Source organism: Xenopus laevis, chromosome 2L (genome assembly GCF_017654675.1).
Source record: "Xenopus laevis strain J_2021 chromosome 2L, Xenopus_laevis_v10.1, whole genome shotgun sequence".
Taxonomy (NCBI): domain Eukaryota; kingdom Metazoa; phylum Chordata; class Amphibia; order Anura; family Pipidae; genus Xenopus; species Xenopus laevis.
In genome coordinates, this window is record NC_054373.1 from 147933493 (window position 1) to 147954531 (window position 21039).

Sequence of the window (21039 nt, forward strand, 5' to 3'; positions counted from 1 at the left end):
AAAAAGGTATGTTTAGTGCAATCAGTATTTAACTATTTTTTTTTTAGTTAAAGAGGCAGCATGACCCCATGTTCTATATAAGTTTGATGAACAGAGCTAAACTGGGAAAACCTTGAAACAATTCGCAATTGTGGGTAAAAGTAGGCCAATTTAATCAAATTATCAATGCAAAGATAAAGAAGCTTCCTTATCTGTAAACTTGAAATGCAGTCTACATCTGGAGAAAGGGAAGGTTATTTTTATACAGAGCTCAACAGATTTTATACAAACTCTCCTTATTGCATAGAGATGGGTAGGAAAAAGCTAGGGGAATGTAGTAGGGGTAAAACAGTGGTATGTAAATGCTTTATAATATCAGTACCAGGTGACCGTACTGATGTTATTCAACAGTTACCTTATACATTGATTGTGTTACAGACCTTGGTACTGATAGTTTCTTTTTGTAGCAAAAGGGAAGAGTAAGATCCATGCGCCCCACCTCCAAATTCCTTTTCTGTGTCTGGAAATGGCCACTATTCTTCCAGCGGGTAATAAATGTCAATTTACTGGCTGGCAGGCTCCTTGTCCTGGTTATTCTGTCTGGTTGGAGGGAAGAGAATGGAGGATGAGTTTTTTGGGTTTTTTTCACGTCCCCTGACCTATTCTCAGACTTTTCTCTGTAAGTATGGGCACTTCAAAAGCTGACACAGACACTCTTCTCCCTTCTCATCAGGGGCCCAATATGGTAGTAGGCAGTACTAGGTTACAACCTTGTTATGTCTGGCAAGCTGTTTTTTACCTTCTAGCCTGTCCTGTGGGGAGCTAATTATATTGCTGGCACTAATCTAATGGGGGAGGAAGATAATCTTACCTCTAAATCTTGGCACCACTATTCCTTGCTTCTTGCAGAAAGATGATCCTGTCCATTGTTTATTAAAGAATTCTGCTAAAGTTGATTTTTGGGACTCTATAGCTTAAGTATAGTGCCTTCCTTCTTTACAATTATTATTTAATTGTCAAGGATTTCCGCTGTAACTTCTAATATCCTCATATTTTGCAACTGGTGGTACTTTATTATAATACACAAGTTCCAGTGAGTCATGTGACAGAAATGACATCAGAACTCACCGTTTATAACTGATGACATCAGAACTCACCGTTTATAAGGATATAATTTACAAGATATTCATGGCTTTTGTGTATTATATATAATATAATCCCAGAACAAACATAGCAGCATATCAAAAGTTGGTGAACCAAGTGTTTGTAATTAAGTCATACTGGATCTGTTTTGTCCTTTTGATAGTTTAGCACTGTAAATTTTTAAGTCAAGTTTGTAAAATGGTAAATAATACAGCCATTTCTTTTCCCAGATACTATGGACTCTTAGAGACCTCAAGTGGATGTTGTCTCACAACTTCAAGGGCGTCTTCCAGGAGAAGCTGATCACTCCCCATTCACTGCCTCTTCCCACCTTGGGAACCTGATACGCTGTCATTGCACCATGCAAGGCAGTGAGGATCAAATGGAGATCTAACGCTCATTCCATGCCGCGATGAGCAGGTAAGTTCATTTAGGGTAATGTAATTAGAGGTGCAGACAAGGTCTAGCAGCCTGTAGTAAGCATGTTTCCTTTTAAACAGTTGACTATCTGCTGAATGTTTTCTATGGGTCACTAGACCTGTAGCTCACTTTTATATTATGTCCCTCTTCTTACATTTCACATATATAACATATATAAGAGAAAAATATACTTCTGATATCCGTGAGGTTACTGAAATCCTGAAACAAAATGAATTCCTGTCTTAGGTAACCTTTGGCACCCAAGGTGACTCTCTGGCACCAACATGCTATGGTAAAAAACATACTGGAGCTCTTGAGGGGGGGGGCACATGGGTCATATCTGTTGCTTCAGAGGGGCAGCTTTGGCAATCTGTCATTACAAACAGCAGCCTGAAAAAAGCACATTGACCAACAACATACTTTGTTTTCTTCTTTGTGACCGTCTAACCCAGTGGTCCCCAACCAGTAGCTTGCGAGCAACATGTTGCTCACCAACCCCTTGAATGTTGCTCCCAGTGGCCTCAAAGCAGGTGCTTATTTTTGAATTCCAGACTTGGAGACAAGTTTTGGTTGCATAAAGACCAGGTGCACTGCCAAACAAAGCCTCCTGTAGGTTACCAGTCCATATAGGGGCTACCAAACATCCAATAACAGCCCTTATTTGACATCCCCATGGACTTTTTAATGTTTGTGTTGCTCCCCAACTCTTTTTTACATTTAAATGTGGCTCACGAGTAAAAATGGTTGGGGACCCCTGGTCTAACCCATGTGTGTTGTTCTCTCCAAACTTTGTGAATGATGGAGATGGTACTATTGCTTTACTTACAAATGCAAATTTTGACTGTTGGTCACAGGAAAACCCTTTTGTTTCAAAACACATCTGTAAATAGTGCTCATCCAGCAGAATCCTATGCTGAAATCCAATTTTCAAAAGACAAAACTATTTTTTAATAATTAATTTGGAAATATGAAGTAAGGCTAACCATTTTCAGTCACTTCAGTTTAGTTTCACTTCAGTTTTATTATACTGGCTGTATGATTCCACAGCTTGCCTTATTGGGTTGGTCATTCCTTTGACCTTTACACCGGTCATGAAATATTGTTGCCAGGAGTGTGGTTAGAGCTAGTTTTAAGGATCTTTTCATTAATATTGGCCTCATATTCCTATTGCCAATGACACAAGATGCAATTTATACTGCACACTTTGTGCTTTCTATGCTTGCCAGCAGTTAAGTTCATGTGCACAGTTCAAGTAGTAGTTTTATAGTTGCCCCATTTTTTTTTCACTACATCTTCCTAGTTCGGATTTTACTTTTCTAGTACAGGGTAGAGGTTTTGCTATGTTCCCTTTATTACATATGAACGTCTTTGTCCCAAAAAGGTACAAGAGAGCAGAGAGAGCAAAATGAATGGTGGCAGTGAGAGTGGAGGAGGAGATAGCTATGGAGGGCCCCCAACTGTTCAAGTACCAATCGGCTGGCAGAGAAGAATGGAGCCAAGCATGGTGGCATATATCAGGTATGTTTCTGTTGACTTCATAGAAATTCTCTTGAATTCTGTAAATAAGCCATGACTTTTTCTACTCTTAAATCATGATTTTGGTTTTGTCCAGGTCACAGCCTGGATCTGAATCTCATCAAGATTCTGTGGTGAGATTGAAAACATGCAAAAAAAAACCTAAAACATCTCACAGCTTTAAAAAAAAATGCCTGAAGGTGTTGCAGAAAGTCTCTAAATTGATGTCATAAACTACTAGACAGTTATAAGAAATGCCTACTTGTTATTTCTGCCAGAAGGATCAATACCGGCTATAAGAGCCAAGGGTGTATTTTGTTTTTCAACATAATTATATTACATATCTGTTACATTTTTTTTGTTGACTAAGTGATTCAAAACCCATTGTTTCCTTGCTTGTTCAGTTGCATCACCTTTATTTGTATGCAAAAGACATAAGTGTTCTTGCATTGCATTTCTACTTCTGATCACTTGATTTACATAAGGTTTGCCCAGGGGCAATAACTCATTGTGAACAATAAGGTGTTTTGAACACCTTTTTAAAACAAACACCTTTTGCCAGAACTGTAAATGCTGCCTTCTGATGTGTAATTATACCTGTTGCAAACTTTGCACCTTTTATTACATAACCCAATAAGTGCTTTTTAAATACCCATTGTCTTCTCTGTATGCAGATGTGTTTCTTGAAATGTTTGCTTCTTCTTTTGATGTTCCACCTTTATCTATAATGTCTTTTAGATTTAGATTAGCTCTTTTGAGCAGGGCCCTATTTACCTCTTGTATTGGTTAGAAATTGTAGTCTTTGTATTTAATCTGTACGTTCAGTGCATACACCGATTTTATTGCTGCACATATGTTGACACTTTATAAATACAACTTAAAGGGAATTGTTCAGTGTAAAAATAAAAACTAGTAAATAGATAGGCTGTGCAAAATAAAAAATGATTCTAATATAGTTAGTTAGCCAAAAATGTAATGTATAAAGGCTGGAGTGATTTGATGTATAACAAGTCAGTCAGATCACTACTTCCTGCTTTTCAGCTCTCTTGGTTTACACTGACTGGTTACCCTGGTTACCAGGCAGTAACCAATCAGAGACTTGAGGGGGGGGGCACATGGGTCATATCTGTTGCTTTTGAATCTGAGCTGAATGCTGAGGATCAATTACAAACTCACTGAACAGAAATGTACCATGTGGCCCCCCTTCATGTCGCTGACTAACTCAGAGTTATAGAACTGAAAAGCAGGAAGTTGGATTCTGACTGTTTTATTAGACATCTGTTCACTCCAGCCTTTATACATTACATTTTTGGCTAACAAACTATATTAGAAACATTTTTTATTTTGCACAGCCTATCTATTTACACAGTTTTTTATTTTCACACTGAACTATTCCTTTAATAATACTGTTTGGTTCTTTTGTGTTAATGGAACTGTTCACGTTTATCCAAATATGTGGTAACTTTTGCATCTGATTTATTTGCAGTCCAAGTGGTACAGTTCTTACCTCTATAGATCAGTTAAGAGCCTACTTAGTGACCGATGGAACCTGTAAATGTGGCCTGGAGTGTCCTCTAAACATCTATAAGGTAAATCCTAAAATCCTTTCAGAGTTGTGAAAGAAAGAAATGTTTCACTGCACTTTATGGACCTTTTATCCTTTGGATATTGAATTCTGACACAATGTATAAATCTTTGACACAATGTGTATTTATTAAAAACACTGCATGGTGAATGTACCTATTTTAAACATTGGAGGGTGTTCCCCACTTGAAACACGATACTATTGTATAACTCTGCTATGTGATTTCATCACTGCTTGATTGGATAATTGCTTGAGAAGGTGGAGCATTGTATGGTTTTAAATCTTGTACACACAGTTGGCTAATTACACTTGAGAAAGGGTCCTTAATCCTTAAACATGTAGTGTATTTTGGAATAAAAATTTTGCAGCATAGTACGGTGGATGCTTTGTGGCCTCCTTCATACAACGTGTATTGATGAATCTTTTGGTCTTTACGGTGTGACCAAATTAAGAAGGTGTGCCCACTTACTAAAAGTTAAGGGAAGCGCTGTGAAAATTGCATAGGATTGAAATCCTAAAATAAATCTAGAATTGCACACTTGCCAACAATGCTTATTGAAATGGGTTGTAAAGGGTTGTGCTAAAACCTGTGAAGCTCCAAATAAGGAAGACTTCTTGTTTAATGTATCATGTATGGACCCTACAACCTGTTAGACTACTGTAATGGGCAGGCACTGTGTCAAGAATTTGACAGTGACATGCAGTTAAAGGGACAGTAATCAAAAAAATAAAAGGGTTTTTTAAAGCAATGAAAATCCAATGTACTGGTAATAACTATACTATCATTATATAGTATAAATAAGCTGCTGTGTAGCCATGGTTTCCTCACACACTCCAAAAACTTACAGGCAGGTTTATTGACTATAGTGTGTTTGTGTGTAGGAGTGATGAGGACCTTAGATTGTAAGGCTAATTGCAAATAGGGCTGCATCTTGGCTACTCTACACCTGTGGTTTCATTGCAGGCGGTGACAAGATGATGCATTCTCCTCCGCTCCTCTGTCTTTCTGCACTGATAGGCAAGGCATTAGCCTGTCTGCAGACACACACCGTGGATATCGGCACAAAACCCCGAATTTATTCATGTTTTCTCCAATATCTGTTCCATGTGTATGCACACAGGCCAAACATCATTCCTGTCTGTGCAAAGACATAGAGGAGCAGAGAGCAGTGCATCAACTCTTTGCCTGCATAGGTGTGCCTATGAGACGGGGACTAATGTGAATGATGTATAATTCTCCGCTCAGCATGATATAAATAACAGGAAATACTGTAAATGAAAAATAATGATGACCTTGTCAGAACTTAATATAAAATATACTTTTTTACTTTATGTAGATTTTAGACATTCGTAGACATTAGTTTACTGTGAATGAATGTAGTTTTTTGTAAGCTTTTTTGTTCCCCACACAACTATTCTATATATAATTGTTTTTTTTGCATACTTCCCATCATGGCACCAATGCATAACAACTTTAAAGCTCTAGTAATTACAGTGGCTAGATTCTCTTTTCTCTGGCCACATTTTTATCCTGTTTTTCAGCTCCATCCAATATAAGAGTTCTATGTGTAATCTTTCTACATCTTTATTTCCTTAGGTTTTTAACTTTGATCCAAGGGCTGTAGTGAAGCGGCGTAGTGCTGAGGATGTGAAGGCGGAGGAGGACATGACCAAACTCTGCAACCATCGTAGGAAAATTGTGGCTCTAGCTACTTTATATAAGAGTATTGAGAGTACTCCACTTGCACTACAGAACCAAGCTGCAGGTATCTATGAATTTTTACTTTGTTTAATCCTTTAAACAGCTACAGGATGAAAATTTGTATTATACATAATCCATACCTTAAAGCAGTGCTGTCCAACATAATACATATAGAGTGCCACTAACTCTCATACAGTGTGTATGTGGGCCACATTCTATTAAAATAATGATGTCACACAATGAAGTCTATGGATGAATGGGGGCCCATAAATATCACTCGGACAACCACATCTGGCTTGTGGGCCTCCAATTGGATAGCCCTGCCTTAAAGCATTAACACTTTGCACACAGCACAGTATTTATTATTTTTTTTACGAGTGGGCGGGAGTATTTACTAGAGCAACTTCAATGTCAAATCTCCTAACAACTTGCTGTTGACATGTAAACCACTTGTGTGTTTATTTGCTTTACTGCCTTGTAGTTTGCAAGAAGGGTTATGTTGCTATAAATTCCCTATTAGAGACAGTTGTAAAAAAATCAAAATTTTAAAGAAGTGCTAAAAGTTCTTAAGCATAACTGCAAGCATTCTCTAACTTGTATGCAAAATGTAATAATAATCAGGTCAGGATTTATTTGAAGGTCGTATAGCACAGCAAATTATGTGTTACAGTGGCTACTTGCCTGGTGACAACTTGTGTGACTTTCAAAGGTAAGTTGTGAAAATTAAGTAACATAATTTTTTCCCCCAGAGAGTGTATTGTTTGTGGGGGAACAGATACATCTGTTCCTACTGCTTATGCTTGTATTTTGAATATGCTTGGTATAATATGTGTCTTGCTTGTTTCATTTAACAATTGTTGTGTTTTGTCATAGGATGTAGCCCCAGTCAGAACTTTCATGGAGCATCCACAAGCCCAAAGATGGGACAGCATCCCTGCTCCTTGGATCCTGAAATCTTCACCAAACTTATGATTGAAAAGGCCCACAACATGCCTGCCCATCACATGTTGGATAAACCGCTGGAACACAAACAGGATTCCTGTTCTTTTAACCCTGGGGAACGGTACCCTGTTCATCGACCAAGCTTACAGCCTCCTCCACCCAGGCAGCAAGGGACTACTCTTAGTGAGTCTTATGCCTTAAGGAACTGTCCGCCAACACCATCAAATGGTAGCTACGAGGTGTTTACTAGGGCTCACCAAGCCATATCCCATGAGCTTTACTCTGGCTCTGTTACACAAGTTAAGTCTTCCCAGAACCGGCCTTCATACTCCTCATGCAGTCAGGATATTTCAAGCCTGTCTCCGAAGTCATCACTTAGCTCTTGTAGTTTTGCACCAGGTGGGGCTTTCTCCCGGACTCTGGATGAGCCTTCTCAGGGCCCTCTGCGCTTTTTTGTCTTTCCTGAGAAAGATCCACTGGGTATTTTAGACTCTAGCAGCTGCAAACACCCCAGTCCAAAGCACCACATATTAAACTCACCACCTTGTCACCAGTCTCAGGTCCCCACAATGAATACTCATTCTCTTCCTGAACACCATCCTGGCAGCCAGTCCTCTCCATCGCTACCCCCTCCTTTCTCTCCTTTCCAAAGGGGAGGTACATTGACTTCTCCTTCCACCACTAGGTCTTCAGTATCCTCTATCTCATCCCCAGCTGGCAGTATGGAACCATCCCCTCAACGTTCTCGACACTCCTCTGCCTCCTCTGAGCACTTCCCAGGCCCTGCTAGGTCAAGTTCCAGGTCTCCTAGGCCTGTTGCCTCTCCTAAACGCTCTGTACCCCAGAGTCCAAAAGCAATACTTGAAGGCCTCCCTTCATTTGGGCAGGCCTATTTGGGATCTTCTTCAAATGCCAGCCATGCCTTAACCCACCAAAGCAATAAAACAGCACCACCTGTGTCTTTGGGAGCAGCGCAAGGCCTACTTGGCTTTCCTCTTGGGTGCATTTTGGGCCAGCAAAGCAATGCCTCCTTCCCAGCCAGCAGTCTCCTCACAGCAGCTGCAAAGGCTCAAATGGCAAGTCAAACCAAACCAGAAGCCACAGCCTCTAGCACTTTACCCAATCGTTTGTTAAATCCCAACACCTTACATTCTGAAGCTGGCACGCAAGAAAGCCGGGGGCTTCCAGCCTTGCCTCACTCCCAGAGAAGAGATGTAATATTGAAAAGAAAAAGACAGAGACATTCTCCGTGTCCTGACAAGAGTCAACAGGATTCCAGTGGCCATTTTCCTCCTCCTCCTAGTAGTCCTAGTGGACTCTCTAAAATGAACCCTCCTGTTATGTCAAAGCTGATAGGAAGTGGGAGTCAGTCTGAGGAAGACATGGGAAGATCCAAAGTTGTACATCCGCACCCAGTAGCTGGTCAAATTGTTTCTTCTCTTCAGACACCTCACTCATCAGTTGAGGAGTCCCCAAGCCAAAGTAAAGCTCCTGGCCTGTCTCCATCTTCCCAGGATCTTAGCAACCAGCTTCTTGGCCTTGTAGGACAACTAGTTCAAACAGCTACAGAGCAGAACTCAGGGACGCCATTACCACAGAAATTACCTTCAACACCCATTGGGACAAATACATGTAAGTGCAAATAAGAACTACAGTATTTTTAATATATTGCTGCTAATATGTGCATGGGTTTATATTGATGTTTTCAAAAAATGAACAACTATTTGCCCTATAAATAAAACAGGAAAGCACTATTATGTAATAAACATACATAAAATAAGTCATAAATAAAGTTAATAATATAAAACAGTACTGTAACATAGAATTACCTCTGTTCATGTCACAAATACATTTTGTTGCTGTGGATTTTAATCGGATTGTTTTGTGACAATCTGATGCCACAATCATAAATAAGCAGGTAGGAGCCTATGACTTTGTGCTACAATTCTTCTACAGGAATGGGATCCATTATCCCGAAACACATTATCCAAAAAGCTCAGGATTATGGAAAAGACATCTCGCGTAGATTGCATTTTATCCAAATAATCCACAATTTAAAAAAATTATTTCCTTTTTTTTCTGTAGTAATAACACACTACCTTGTAATTTTTCCAAACTAAGATGTAAGTAATCCTTATTGGAAGCAAAAGCAACCTATTGGGTTTATTTAATGTTGACATGATTTTCTAGATCCAAATTTCAGAAAGATCTGTTGTCTGAAACCCCCAGTTCCCAGAAATTTCGGGTTAACAGGTCACATAGCTGTATAATATTTCATTGACAACTATCAGTTGCCTATGTGACACACTATGTATACTGTCTGTAGTCCTATTATTCTCTCCCTTAATATTATTATAAATTGTATTATTATAAGCTGCGTTGGGTCAAACCTTATTTGTACAAAGACAAGTCCACCTACCATCTCAGTGTAGTGGTTTGCCGGTGATGTTTTTCTGTCTCTCTTGGAAACTTCATGTAACTTCAGAAAAATGAAGTGCTGTCGATTTTTTCAACGCAGGCAATTTACATTATAAGGGGTGGGGAAGCATTTGGAGGCGATTAGTTGCCAGCAGAAAAGACTAATCTCCTCGTCTGCCATTACCCTAATCATACTGGTCTTCCTTCTGTCCTGTTACACTCCTTCTCAAGCATCCAGCCTCAGCTTGCATTTCTAAAGTTGTTTGGTATATATATGACATAAAAAGAACCAAAAGCAAAATTTTGTAGAGCAGGCTGCTGCCTGTCTGCCTGACTATGAACCAAGTGCAGCAATTTACAGGGTAGGAAGGAACTCTGCAGACAGCATATAAGCAGTGAATCAGAATGGGATATGGTATTCCATTAAGAACCTGCACAGACATTTCTCATAATTCAGGCAGCTGGGCCTCAGAGTCGACTAGTGAGTTGGTTTGCTATTACATTGTACAGCTAGCCATACACAGAAAGTCAGACCTATGCACACCCAATTGGTCTATCAGAAGAAAAAATATTAAGAACAGTTTTCCAGTGCAAGCCGTGTTTGTCTGTCTTGTGCTGCACTATAGTTAGTTCCCCTATAAATCAACTTTTAGTATGTTGTACACAATTTGTGATTGGTTTTCACTTTTTTATTTTTTAGGGTAAAAAAACGACTTAGCTTCTTGTTCATCAGCCCTCTAGTTTGGAATTTCAGCAGCTAGGGTCCAAGTTATCCTAGCAACCAGGGAACCAGGCAGTTGTTTCATAAACTGGATGCTGCGTAGGCGAGCATTTGAATAGAATGATTGTTAAAGGAGAAATATAGGATAAATGAAACCACCCTCAATGTATACTATAAGGAGCTGGTTTTACTTTTGCCTGTAAATTAATATTGTCTTCAAAATTAGCCCTTTTATTGGAGCTCCCTATAGATGTTCTTTGGTCCATGTTTCAAATTACTGTAAGTATGGTTTATGGTGCTGGTTTTAATTTTTGGTGTAAATTAATATTGTCTTTAAAAACTGACTCCCATAGATGTTCACTGGTCCCTGTCTTTGTTTTAAATGAGGGGTGGGCGTGTCTTAATGGTCCCTGCCAGAAGCACAGTAGGAAGGGGACAGCCAATGACAGCTCTGCAGTCACACAAGCAAAGATTGGCTTCTGTTCCCTATCAGGTCAGCCTAGCTGCAGATTGGTTTCTATCCTACAGCGCAGTATGCTGAGTGTCGCTGGCTCCCCTGCACAGCCTGGGAAAGGAGGCAGCATGAAATGGGCGGGACTAGTAGGGCTTTTGCAGAAATTTGCAATAAAGTAACCAGAAACACTACTTTTTTAAAGCACATTCTTTCTATATTTGAGAGTTTAATGCACTAGTACATTCTTATGTTTTTTTACACAATATGTCTCCTTTAAAAGTAACCACAAGAAAATTACTGTTGCAGTCCCCATAGCAGATAGTGTATGATGTAGGATTAGGATAAAGAATGAGCCATAGTGTTTGCACCTTCCCACCTAGTGTATGATGGAATGAGTTAGAAGAGGAAACCAAACATTAAAAAAAAACTATAAGAACTGACGACCTATTAAAAAAGAATAGAATAGGGCATTCTATGTGACATATCTAAAAAGGTTGACTTAAAGATGAATGTGTCATTACAGTAGATATGCTTAGTATAGAAGGTATGAAATACAACCTTGTTCAAAATCAGACCGTGTTTCTCTGTCATTAGCCATACAAATGAAGTCTGCTTTTTTTGTTGTGCTGGAAAATAGGCTTTTATAGAGAGAGTGTCGTGATTGGCCTTTTATCATTATGGTCGGAGTGCAGAAAAGGTTGCCGAGTGTTGTGTGGGCATACGGCATCAGGTCAGCTGCCTCAGGTTTCATTTCTTGAATACAGTTAGAAATGTAAATATGTGTTTCATGCTTTTGCTGCATATTTGTCTTACTCCTGTGGGTATGGAGGAGAGCAATGGTATTGTCTCAGTAAGGCATTTCCCTGTGAACTTGTCATTAAAGTCTATAAAATATGTCTCAATATAGACAGTATGGAAACTACTACTTGTATGTATAAATGAAAATATTCAAAGATTATATGGTCTGTGGCTTACATACTAAAGGGAATTACAGGTGTAGAATCCCTTATCCAGAAACCCATTATGCAAAACAGTACTTTGTGCTTGATCCTAATTAAGCTACATTAATATATATTGGTGATAAAATAATCCTATTGGGTTTTTCATGTTCAGATGATTTTTAGTTGATCTGAATTATGTAAAGACCTCTTAACCAGGAAAACCCAATATCCCAAATAATAGATTCCATACCTTTTATAAACTTACTTTTTTATAGAAATGAATAGCTTTAACCCCAAATGCTCATACAGTTTGGAAGTACTTTATTAAGTTTTTGTGTGTCTGATAATTGCTTAATTTCACTTGTATATGCTATGTATTTATAATTGTTTCCCTTTATTTCTTTTTATCCAATAATTTATTAGCAACTTCAACTGTACGACCCAACCATTCTCCTGTAGCAAAGACTACTCCTAATGTGGTGCCGAGCTGTGTGACAGAAGGAATTAATGAGCTGCCTTGTTCCTTGCCTTCATCTGGGGATGGCTTTCCCTTTCTGGGTCAGGATCAAGTACTGCCGTTTCCTGCATCTCCTGCTCTATTAAACCTAGTGCTGCTGGGGTCTTTACCACTTTCCCTTAGTTTACATCAACACCAACAAATTCTGAACCAAGGTTTGCTAAATTTACTGTCATCATCTTTGCTTGGAAGTACAGATATTGGACTTTTAGGCCTTCAGAATACATCTCTGTCATTGCCCTCTGCAGTGGGGGACCCTGAATCTACTGCTTTGCAGACTTTACTGATGGCGTCTCTCCTGCAAGGTCCTCTTTTACCACTAGGAGGACTAGGGCTACCACAGCTTGATCTTCAACAAAACAACCAACAACAAAGCACCCTTTTGCCATCTCTCATGCCCCTGTTGGACTCATTACCTACTCCACAAACTGACGGAGCTGAGAAAAATGAAGCACCCCTGTCCTTACCTGAAACTTTCCCTGATAATGGTCTCCAACCACTGCTCTTCCCACCTGCATCATCTGCTCTGATGGCTCTAAACTCTGCACTTCTCGCTGCCAGTCTTGGGGCTGTGGACTCCTCCACTTGCGCTGGACAGGTAACTGAAAAGGTAGGACATGCTCATTTTAAATACAAACATATTGCATGTTTACAGAGACCCTATGTTAAAATTAACTTGGTTTATCCTGCAAAAGCAAATGCAAGCTTACATTTTTAGCCGAAACGTTGTAATAAGCTACTACCTTGCACCTAAAAAGTCCTGTGAGTGATTTTAACTAAGTGAAAAAAGAGAATATCTTTGGGGGGTGAAAGACAATACCTGCTTTTCTCAATGACTACTCTCCCAACCCCTGCCTAATGGAGAGAAAATAAAGAGAAAATCAGGTATAGGTTTTCCCTGGGCGCTATACAGTATATTGGACTGCTGGGGTTAAGTGTGTATCTATATATATATATATATATCAATATATGTCAAAATTAAGGATACACATGTTTGAGGTTAGTCTTATAGTATTGAGATCATGCGTGATTGGTATGCATGATTTAAATTGAACATTCAGGAGCATACTATCATGGCATATACAATTCAAGGTACATTACGAAATGATTTGCTTTTTCGTATTTTGCATTTCACTCTCTAAATGCAAAGTCAGTGCAGTATCCTTTCCATTCGGCTTGAAAGAACCATTATAGAATTTTTAACATTGAATTTTTTTCTATGAGTGGTGAAAGACTTCCCCCAAGAGATTGCATTAACATGGCACATGCAATTTATCTAATGTAATCAAGGTATTTTCATATTTGCATGATAGATTCACATACCAAATTTGTAATATGACGAGGCCACGGTGCAATATTATTCATGCATAAAACTATCCAATTGGTGTCTGATTGTAATTCGTTGGACTATACCAAATCTGGTTTTAGAAATAATAAAAAACACACTCTTGGTAAAGGCAGTTAGCAAAAGTTGTCTCATTCTTCAGTGCACAATGAAATCAACAGAAAACTGCTTTTATTAGTCCATCCTTCCAAACTCAATCTAGTTCTCTGTTTAGAGATGCCTGAACTTAAGTTTAATGGAAAGTTTTGCCTGTTTATAAATAGGATACAGCTTTGTCTTGTATTAAAGATTGAATAAGAGAGTTCTTTGCAGCAGTCAGTGATTTTTTTTTTAGAATCAGTTAAAAGAAAGAGCTTGCCGACTGCTAGCAAAAGCTGTCCATACACAGGGTGTCCATTTTGACGGAATGGCCAGGTCACTTGCAGTTTAGTTGCCCGTGTCAATGGTCAGATTGGACTAATGAGATCAGAGGCAAGTGGCAGGGAAATAATGATCCCTAAAACCGTTGAGCCCTACCTTTCAGTAACTATTGTGTAGAACGGATTCTGTGAGTAGAACTTTGGGATGGAGCCCACTCCAAAGTATTTTTCCTTTTTTTCTTCATTCACTTTTCTTCTTTTCCATTTTTCTTTTATTATTTTAATCACTTCGCCTTCCATATTATCATCCAGTCTTCCCTTCATTTCCACTCTTCTCTCTTAGAAATGGGGGAATGGCTGTGGTATAGACATACAAGGCAAATAATTGGGTGAGCAGAAGGGCCCACTTATACCTGGGCCCACCGGGAGTTTTCCTGATAAGCCGGTGGGCCAGTCTGACACTGGATCTGCCTATAAATTAAATAAACAAGTTCTTGTCGATATACTCGGGCCATTTCTTTACAAGCTGCCTCAGAACAGCTTGATTTATTTTATAATGAAAAAATATTGTAGCACAGGCAAATGGAATATTGTTTGTTATAAGTTCAACAGCGTGTCAATTGAGTATTGGGAATATTGTCTTTTTATGTGTTAGAACTGCATCAGTACCTCCTGCACTGGGTCTGCCTCTGTTACTACAACCACTATTACACCTGCCTTATCAGAGGGGAAACTCCCTCCACCTGAACCACACAACCCCTTCCACCTCCAGCAGTCACAAGCACCAACACCTGCCAGACTCAACCCACTGATGCCACCTCTTCTCAATCCACTCATCACTGCTGGTTTATTAGGTAAGATGTTCTACCATCTCTCTTGCCAGGCCTCTGGCTTGTACTATATCATTTATTTTGCTGGTGTCTGGATAATGTTACAGAGCAATTTGGAGCAATTTGAATCAAATTTTGTTCAAGTTTTCGGGTCTTTCAGTTAGTCTGAATTTTAAAGATTCAATTTTGTTCATAAATTTCCCCAAGTCGAATTTCAAACTCATTCAAATTTAAGGGAGTTTAAAAAAAAACTCACATGAATTCGAAATTCGACGCTTGATAAATGTGCCTCTAAGTGTATGATGTTTAAATGTAATGCAGTTGTTAGCATGTTTGTGCCTCTTTACAGCAAATGGTGCTTTGTTTTAATGTCAAGTATTTACATTTTTAGGGGACCTATCTGCACTGAATGCAAATACTGGTGCCCACTTAGGAAGCCTCCAATCTCTGCTGGCTGCTCAGGCCTTACTCCCAAACCAGCAGACATATCTTCCCTCCCTCTTTGGAGCTCTGGGAATGCAGATGTTCCAAGGGCAATCCCTTCTGCAAGGACAACGCAGTGGCTCTCAGGTGACTGCTTACCATACTTATAATAAAAATGCAAAGTATTTTGAGGTCTTATTTTATGTCTTTGAAAAAGTTAATTCCTCTGTGGCTTTCTTTTATATATTTTTTAGTATATATTTCTTTTTCTTTATACAGATACTGTCTGGACCAGAAAAAGAAGTCAGCCAGTCTTCTCACCCTGAGGGCTCTATTACTCCCACACCCCAAACACCATCTTTTTGTCAGCAGCCTTCTGACTCTACCTTGTCCTCTCTAAGAACAGAAGTGTCTGGAAAAGTACAGACGTTACCACTTCCTGCCTTGAGGCTTGGTTCTTCTTTTGTCTCCAACACCTCAAGTGCCTTTGAAACCAGCCCCAATTCCAAAGGCTCCCAGTTCCAGGGACCAGCATGCATAGACATCCCTCCTGACATACCACCTGACCCCCCAAATACAGATAATTTATCCCACTCTATGGATTCTTCTTCTACTGAGACAGATCCAGAAGTATCTCCTTTCAAAAAACACTGTCTGCTACCTGATCCAGTAGGTCCCTCTGAAGTCCCCAATGGAGCTTCCCCTAACCTTCTCCCATGGATGGGTCCTCCCCATTCATCCAACGCCTTAAATCTGTCTGAGCTGGAGCTCCCCAAGGGAAAGGAACGTGGCTATAGGTTCAATGGACGAGCCAGAGGAGAGAGGTCATATGGCCGCCGACCTCGAGGGCATAGACATTCTGGATCCCGGCCCTCCTTTTGGAGATATAATGGAGGTGATGTGGTTGAGGGAGAAGAAACAGGGCATAGCCAGGAACTATCACAGACACTGATGGGAATCCCTGCTTTTAGCCCTCACTGGCAGGAAGAGGATAGACAGCCTCGGGAGCAGGAGGTGGAGGTGTGCATATTTTTGTCTAGAACTACTTATATGTATGTGAACAGTCTTAAAGCGGACCCGTCACCCAAAAAAATTGTTCCAAATCCTATTTTATCATGTTTGTTAAGCAAAATTAACTTTAATTACACTATATAAATTATTTGAATCTTGTTTCCTTCAGTCTGGGAATTCATAATTCTAGCAAGCAGGCAGGAGCCATTTTGTGGACACTGTTATTAAGACAAGCCTTGAATCATCTCAGAATCTTGTTTGTGCACCAGAATGGGGGACTTGATGTCCATCCCCATGCCCTGGCTACACAATTAAATGGTGACAAGACAGGGGGAATGTGTGGAGAGCAGTGACATCTGAACGGAAAGTGAACGCAATTGTCTGCCCTGCCGCCATGCCTAAGGCATAGAAGAGGGGCAGGCAATATTTGATTGCCAGCTGAGATTTTTAAATGAGTTTAAAACAGCTATGAATGCTTTAATAAAATAAAACTATTTGGATTTCATATTTAATTTGACTATTAGTATACAGCTTTTTGTGTCTGGGTGACAGGTCCACTTTAAACTGTATCCCTTAAACCGTTTCATTATTTACTACTCTTGATTTGCTAAAGTGTTGGCTTAAGTTAGATCTTCTCAAGTGTATTTACATAATGTATTTACTTGATAACTTGCTTACATAAGTAGTAACTAAAAACATGCAGGTACGACTCAACCTACGCCACTTCCCATTCATGTCAGTAGAAACTGATCTACGCAAACAGCAGGCTTTATCAACTGCAATGCATCATATTAGTAACGCATATTCAAAAAGTGCAAACCTATTCAGCAGCGTTGTGCCACAGACGGGTCTGCACCTTTTGAATCCTTCAGTATTTGTAATCTTCATACGCAATGTAAAGAGGGGGCCTGCACAGTAGCGTTGACAGGTTTGTGTATTTGTGGAACAATTACCTTTGAATTTAAAATGCAGTAAGCATTACACGGATCTGCTTTTTCAGGTGCCACCCCAGCTGCTGAAACGCTCCCGCAGAGGAAGGAGGAGGGGCCAAAAGTAAGTATAGTTATCCAGGAAACCTTTCTTAATTTTATTTAAACCAGGTATCAGATATTTTTATGGTTTTTGTTCTTTTTATTCCCCCTGACGAAGATTTTTAATCTTTTTGAGAGGCTTTTTCCAGAGTTGATCAGCTGTGACATAACTCTCATTGTTAGTAAAAGCCACTCTCCGTAAAAATGGACTTGTTCCTCTCTGGCACACTGGGGGTGCATTTCTCCTGAAAGCCTGCTCGAGTGTCGTTACTTTTGCACTAGAACTGACTTCAACGTTTTTGTAGATTTGAAGCAAGAGGTCGATTTTTGACCCACTCTTGACATTATGCTTTACTGTATCTACTGAGATGACTTTGACTGCCTTTTCATTTGAGATACCTGATCTCTCTCATAGGAAAGACTCCTGGGAAACCCCAGGCCCTGAGCATTCTGGATAATAGGTCCTATACTTTCATTTTGATCACCTGATAAAATAAGACTTAATTGTATTTGTAAATTGTCAATTGTGTGAATTTTAAAATACACTGGCTGACTGCTGTGCGTCCAGGTCCAAAGAGGAATTGGGTGTATTTGGAAACCTTGTTGTTTATGCATTACAACCCAGTTAACATTCATTATTTATTCCAGTTCTACTTACAAAATAAATTTTCACTTGTTTCAGAAACCGTGTGCTACAAAGCAGACTGATCATGTTTACATTTTTTATTCATTACAGTTCACAGAGGATAAGCAGTCGGCTAGAAACTGTTCCTCCGAAATGGACAACTGCTGACCCAGCCAATGGTTTAAATGTAAGAAAATCACTGTTGTTCTTCTGTTGGCACATTTACAAAAGAGGGCGCAATGAATCACTTTTTGCACTTTCCATTTTGGCTGAATCCTTAGTATTCACCTGAACCCAAGCTAAACACTTAAAGGAACAGTAACACCATAAAATGAAGTGTTTCAGAGCAATGAAAATATAATGTACTATTGCACTGCATTTTATATAAAGAAGCTGCTGTGTAGCCATGGGGGGCCGCCATGCAAAGCTGAAAAAGGAGAAAAGGATCAGGAGTAGACAATGATATTCTTCAGAACTTTTCTATTCTTCTGTGTATCCTGTGCTTGAATAGCTGACCCCATGGCTGCAGAGCAGCTTGTTTATATAAACTATAGTAGCCTTTCTGAAGCAAACACACCAGTTTTACCAGTGTAGCACAACAGTATGTTATATTGTCATTCCTTTAAAACTCTTCCATTTTTTGGTGTTACTGTTCCTTTAATGTCATGTTAAAGGGGCAGTGTATTCCTTTTGCAGCATTGGTTCAATGAATAGGGTGTGCACTGAACATATATTTGCATATTGTTTGGATAAAGAAATTTGTATGTTATGTTATGCACTAAACATGGCAGTATCTAAAAGTGAAAGTAAAGCCACTGCTCTACCTGTTCATATGAGCACAATCAAAAGAAATCAACACTACACTGAGAAGCCGTCTGTATAACTAAACCCTGCCCTTGCCCCAGCTATTGTCTTGTTAGGCTTTCAAATAAGAAGCAGTTCATTATATGTATAAGCAGGAGGGTACTGGGAGTTGTACACACAGATTCTGCAGGGTTACTCCTTTATTATTTTTATTAATTTATTTTTTGTTTTTATTTTTACCCTCAATTGTTCCTTTAATTCTTATGGATGCACCAACTATATTCAAAATCCTAAATCCAATAATATTGGATCTGGGTAATGGTGACCATAATATTATCTAATTTAATGTAAAAACCATACGCTGGGTTGACAAAGAACCCACATTTTATAGAAGAAAACTTTAGCACCCTAAAAACCTGTTGTTAATGGGAGGTTTAGAACAGGAGGATTTCAGCTAAAGACACAGAACAGAAAGAGTTGTTATTTAAAACGGTATTAAATCATTACTCTTCCCAAAGTATTCCCTTAAAGGAAAACTATACCCCCGAAACAACGTCTGTCTCTATCTCTATAAAAAAAATAGATTGCATAAAACAGCTCAAAACAGCCCTTCCTTTGAATCAACTCTATTTAGGCAGGATTCACTTTAGCAAAAAAAGATTGAACTTGATGGATTTGTTTTCAACCATATCAGATCATGCTGACCTGTGATGCATTGCTCTTATAGTATTCCATTTGTCCCTTTGTTCAACGTCCCAACTTTTTTTTTTTTTTTCCACAGACTGACCCTCCTGTCATCCGGCCGAACAGGCCCGGTCGTCCTGCCAAGAACAGAAGGAGAAGGATGATTTAGTAGATTTACCTCTCTCAACCCAACTCCTTAATCCAACTGACCGAGCTCAACGGGTCATCCCTTTTAAGGCACTTTCCTGTTCCCTTTAATGTGTTTCTACAATGAATACAGCCAACAGGCAAGTTCATAAAGTCTGCCTTTTGCTGACAGTTGACCACCTGAAAACAAATCATCGAAGGAGAGTCTGCCTTTTGTTTATTTTATGTAATTGCACCAACCAGTGAATTCTGTAGCCCTTGATCTGCACAGGTTTTCTGTAATTCATGATACTAATACTGTAGCATGCCTATGATTCCTTAGCCATGGTCCTTCCCTGAGAGAAATCTGAATGGTTTAGGCATACTGCAATTCCTCATACTGAGCTCATGCTGCGTTCTCTGGAGTGAAATTAATTTTTCTTTGGAATTTCTTGCCTTCTTGTATTCCTTCCAGGTACAGGTTTGCAGTCTACGGCAACTACACAATGCTGTAAGGATCTCTTCTTTCTTTTCAAGTGTGGATCAGGCTTCTTTTCTCTAGAACCCCCATACCTGTTCCACCAGAGATCATGCTCTGGTTATTTTCTGTTTGCTGCCTGATAAATTTTAAGGAGAATGAAAGGTAAAATCTTTGGGCAGGTGTAAGATGCTGGAGTCCTCTCACTGATTCTAGTCTTTTTTTTCTTTTTTTTTTTTTAGTCTGGCCAGCTGCAGAAGGCAGTGAGAAGCCTTCTGGATTTGCAGATCTGTCTTAGCTGCACTGGTGCAATTTAGCCCTAGTAAATAAGGGCAGACATCAGTAGCAATACACTAGGTGAGGTCACAAACAAGCAGAGCTTTCACTGATATGGCAATCTTGAGGTGAGCAATATCAGGCAGATCCAATCTAATTTTAGGCAAATATTGGTCCCCATAGGTAGGTAGAACCTAGCTGCTGAATTGGTCTGAAGGGGATGACTCAGCATCTTAAATCTACCCTGTATGGCCACCTTAACTTGTAGTAATCTGATTATAACTAATTGCTGACTGGTCATTATGGGCAACTGCAACGTATGCAATTCAGCACCTATGTTCGTTAATGAGCATCATGTCATTAAAGGAGAAGGAAAGCTACGGAGGCATTTTATTGCCAATAGATTAGCTGCAATAGTGCAAGCTAGAATGCTATATTTATTCTGTAGAATGTTTTACCATACCTGAGTAAAAAGCTCTATAAACTCTCTGTTTGTTTAGAATAGGAGCTGCAGTATTAATGTGGTGTGACATCACTTCCTGCCTGAGTCTCTCCCTGCTCTGGGCTCAGATTACAGTAGAGAAGGGAGGGGTGGGGGGAGAGGAGCAAACTGAGCATGCTCTTGCCCAGGGCAATGAGGTTTAAGCTGAAGGCAGGAAGTCTGATACAGAAGCCCATGTGTACACAATAGAAGGAAAGAAATGCAGTGT

General features: G+C 39.5%; 1 protein-coding gene across 2 annotated transcripts in view; it reads left to right on the forward strand.

Moving 5' to 3' along the window:
- Positions 1-20486, forward strand: part of mbd6.L (methyl-CpG binding domain protein 6 L homeolog) — a 28616-nt gene extending 8130 nt beyond the window's left edge. For both annotated transcript variants that reach the window (XM_018247465.2, XM_018247464.2), the window contains exons 2-13: positions 1353-1542; positions 2924-3060; positions 4544-4646; positions 6240-6408; positions 7218-8918; positions 12244-12947; positions 14697-14895; positions 15263-15441; positions 15574-16314; positions 17306-17358; positions 18073-18148; positions 19547-20486. In XM_018247465.2, coding sequence (XP_018102954.1) covers positions 2948-3060; positions 4544-4646; positions 6240-6408; positions 7218-8918; positions 12244-12947; positions 14697-14895; positions 15263-15441; positions 15574-16314; positions 17306-17358; positions 18073-18148; positions 19547-19618 — 4110 coding nt within the window. In that variant the 5' untranslated portion in view covers positions 1353-1542; positions 2924-2947 and the 3' untranslated portion in view covers positions 19619-20486. The remainder of the gene's footprint in view (positions 1-1352; positions 1543-2923; positions 3061-4543; positions 4647-6239; positions 6409-7217; positions 8919-12243; positions 12948-14696; positions 14896-15262; positions 15442-15573; positions 16315-17305; positions 17359-18072; positions 18149-19546) is intronic.
- The last annotated feature ends 553 nt before the right edge of the window (positions 20487-21039 follow it).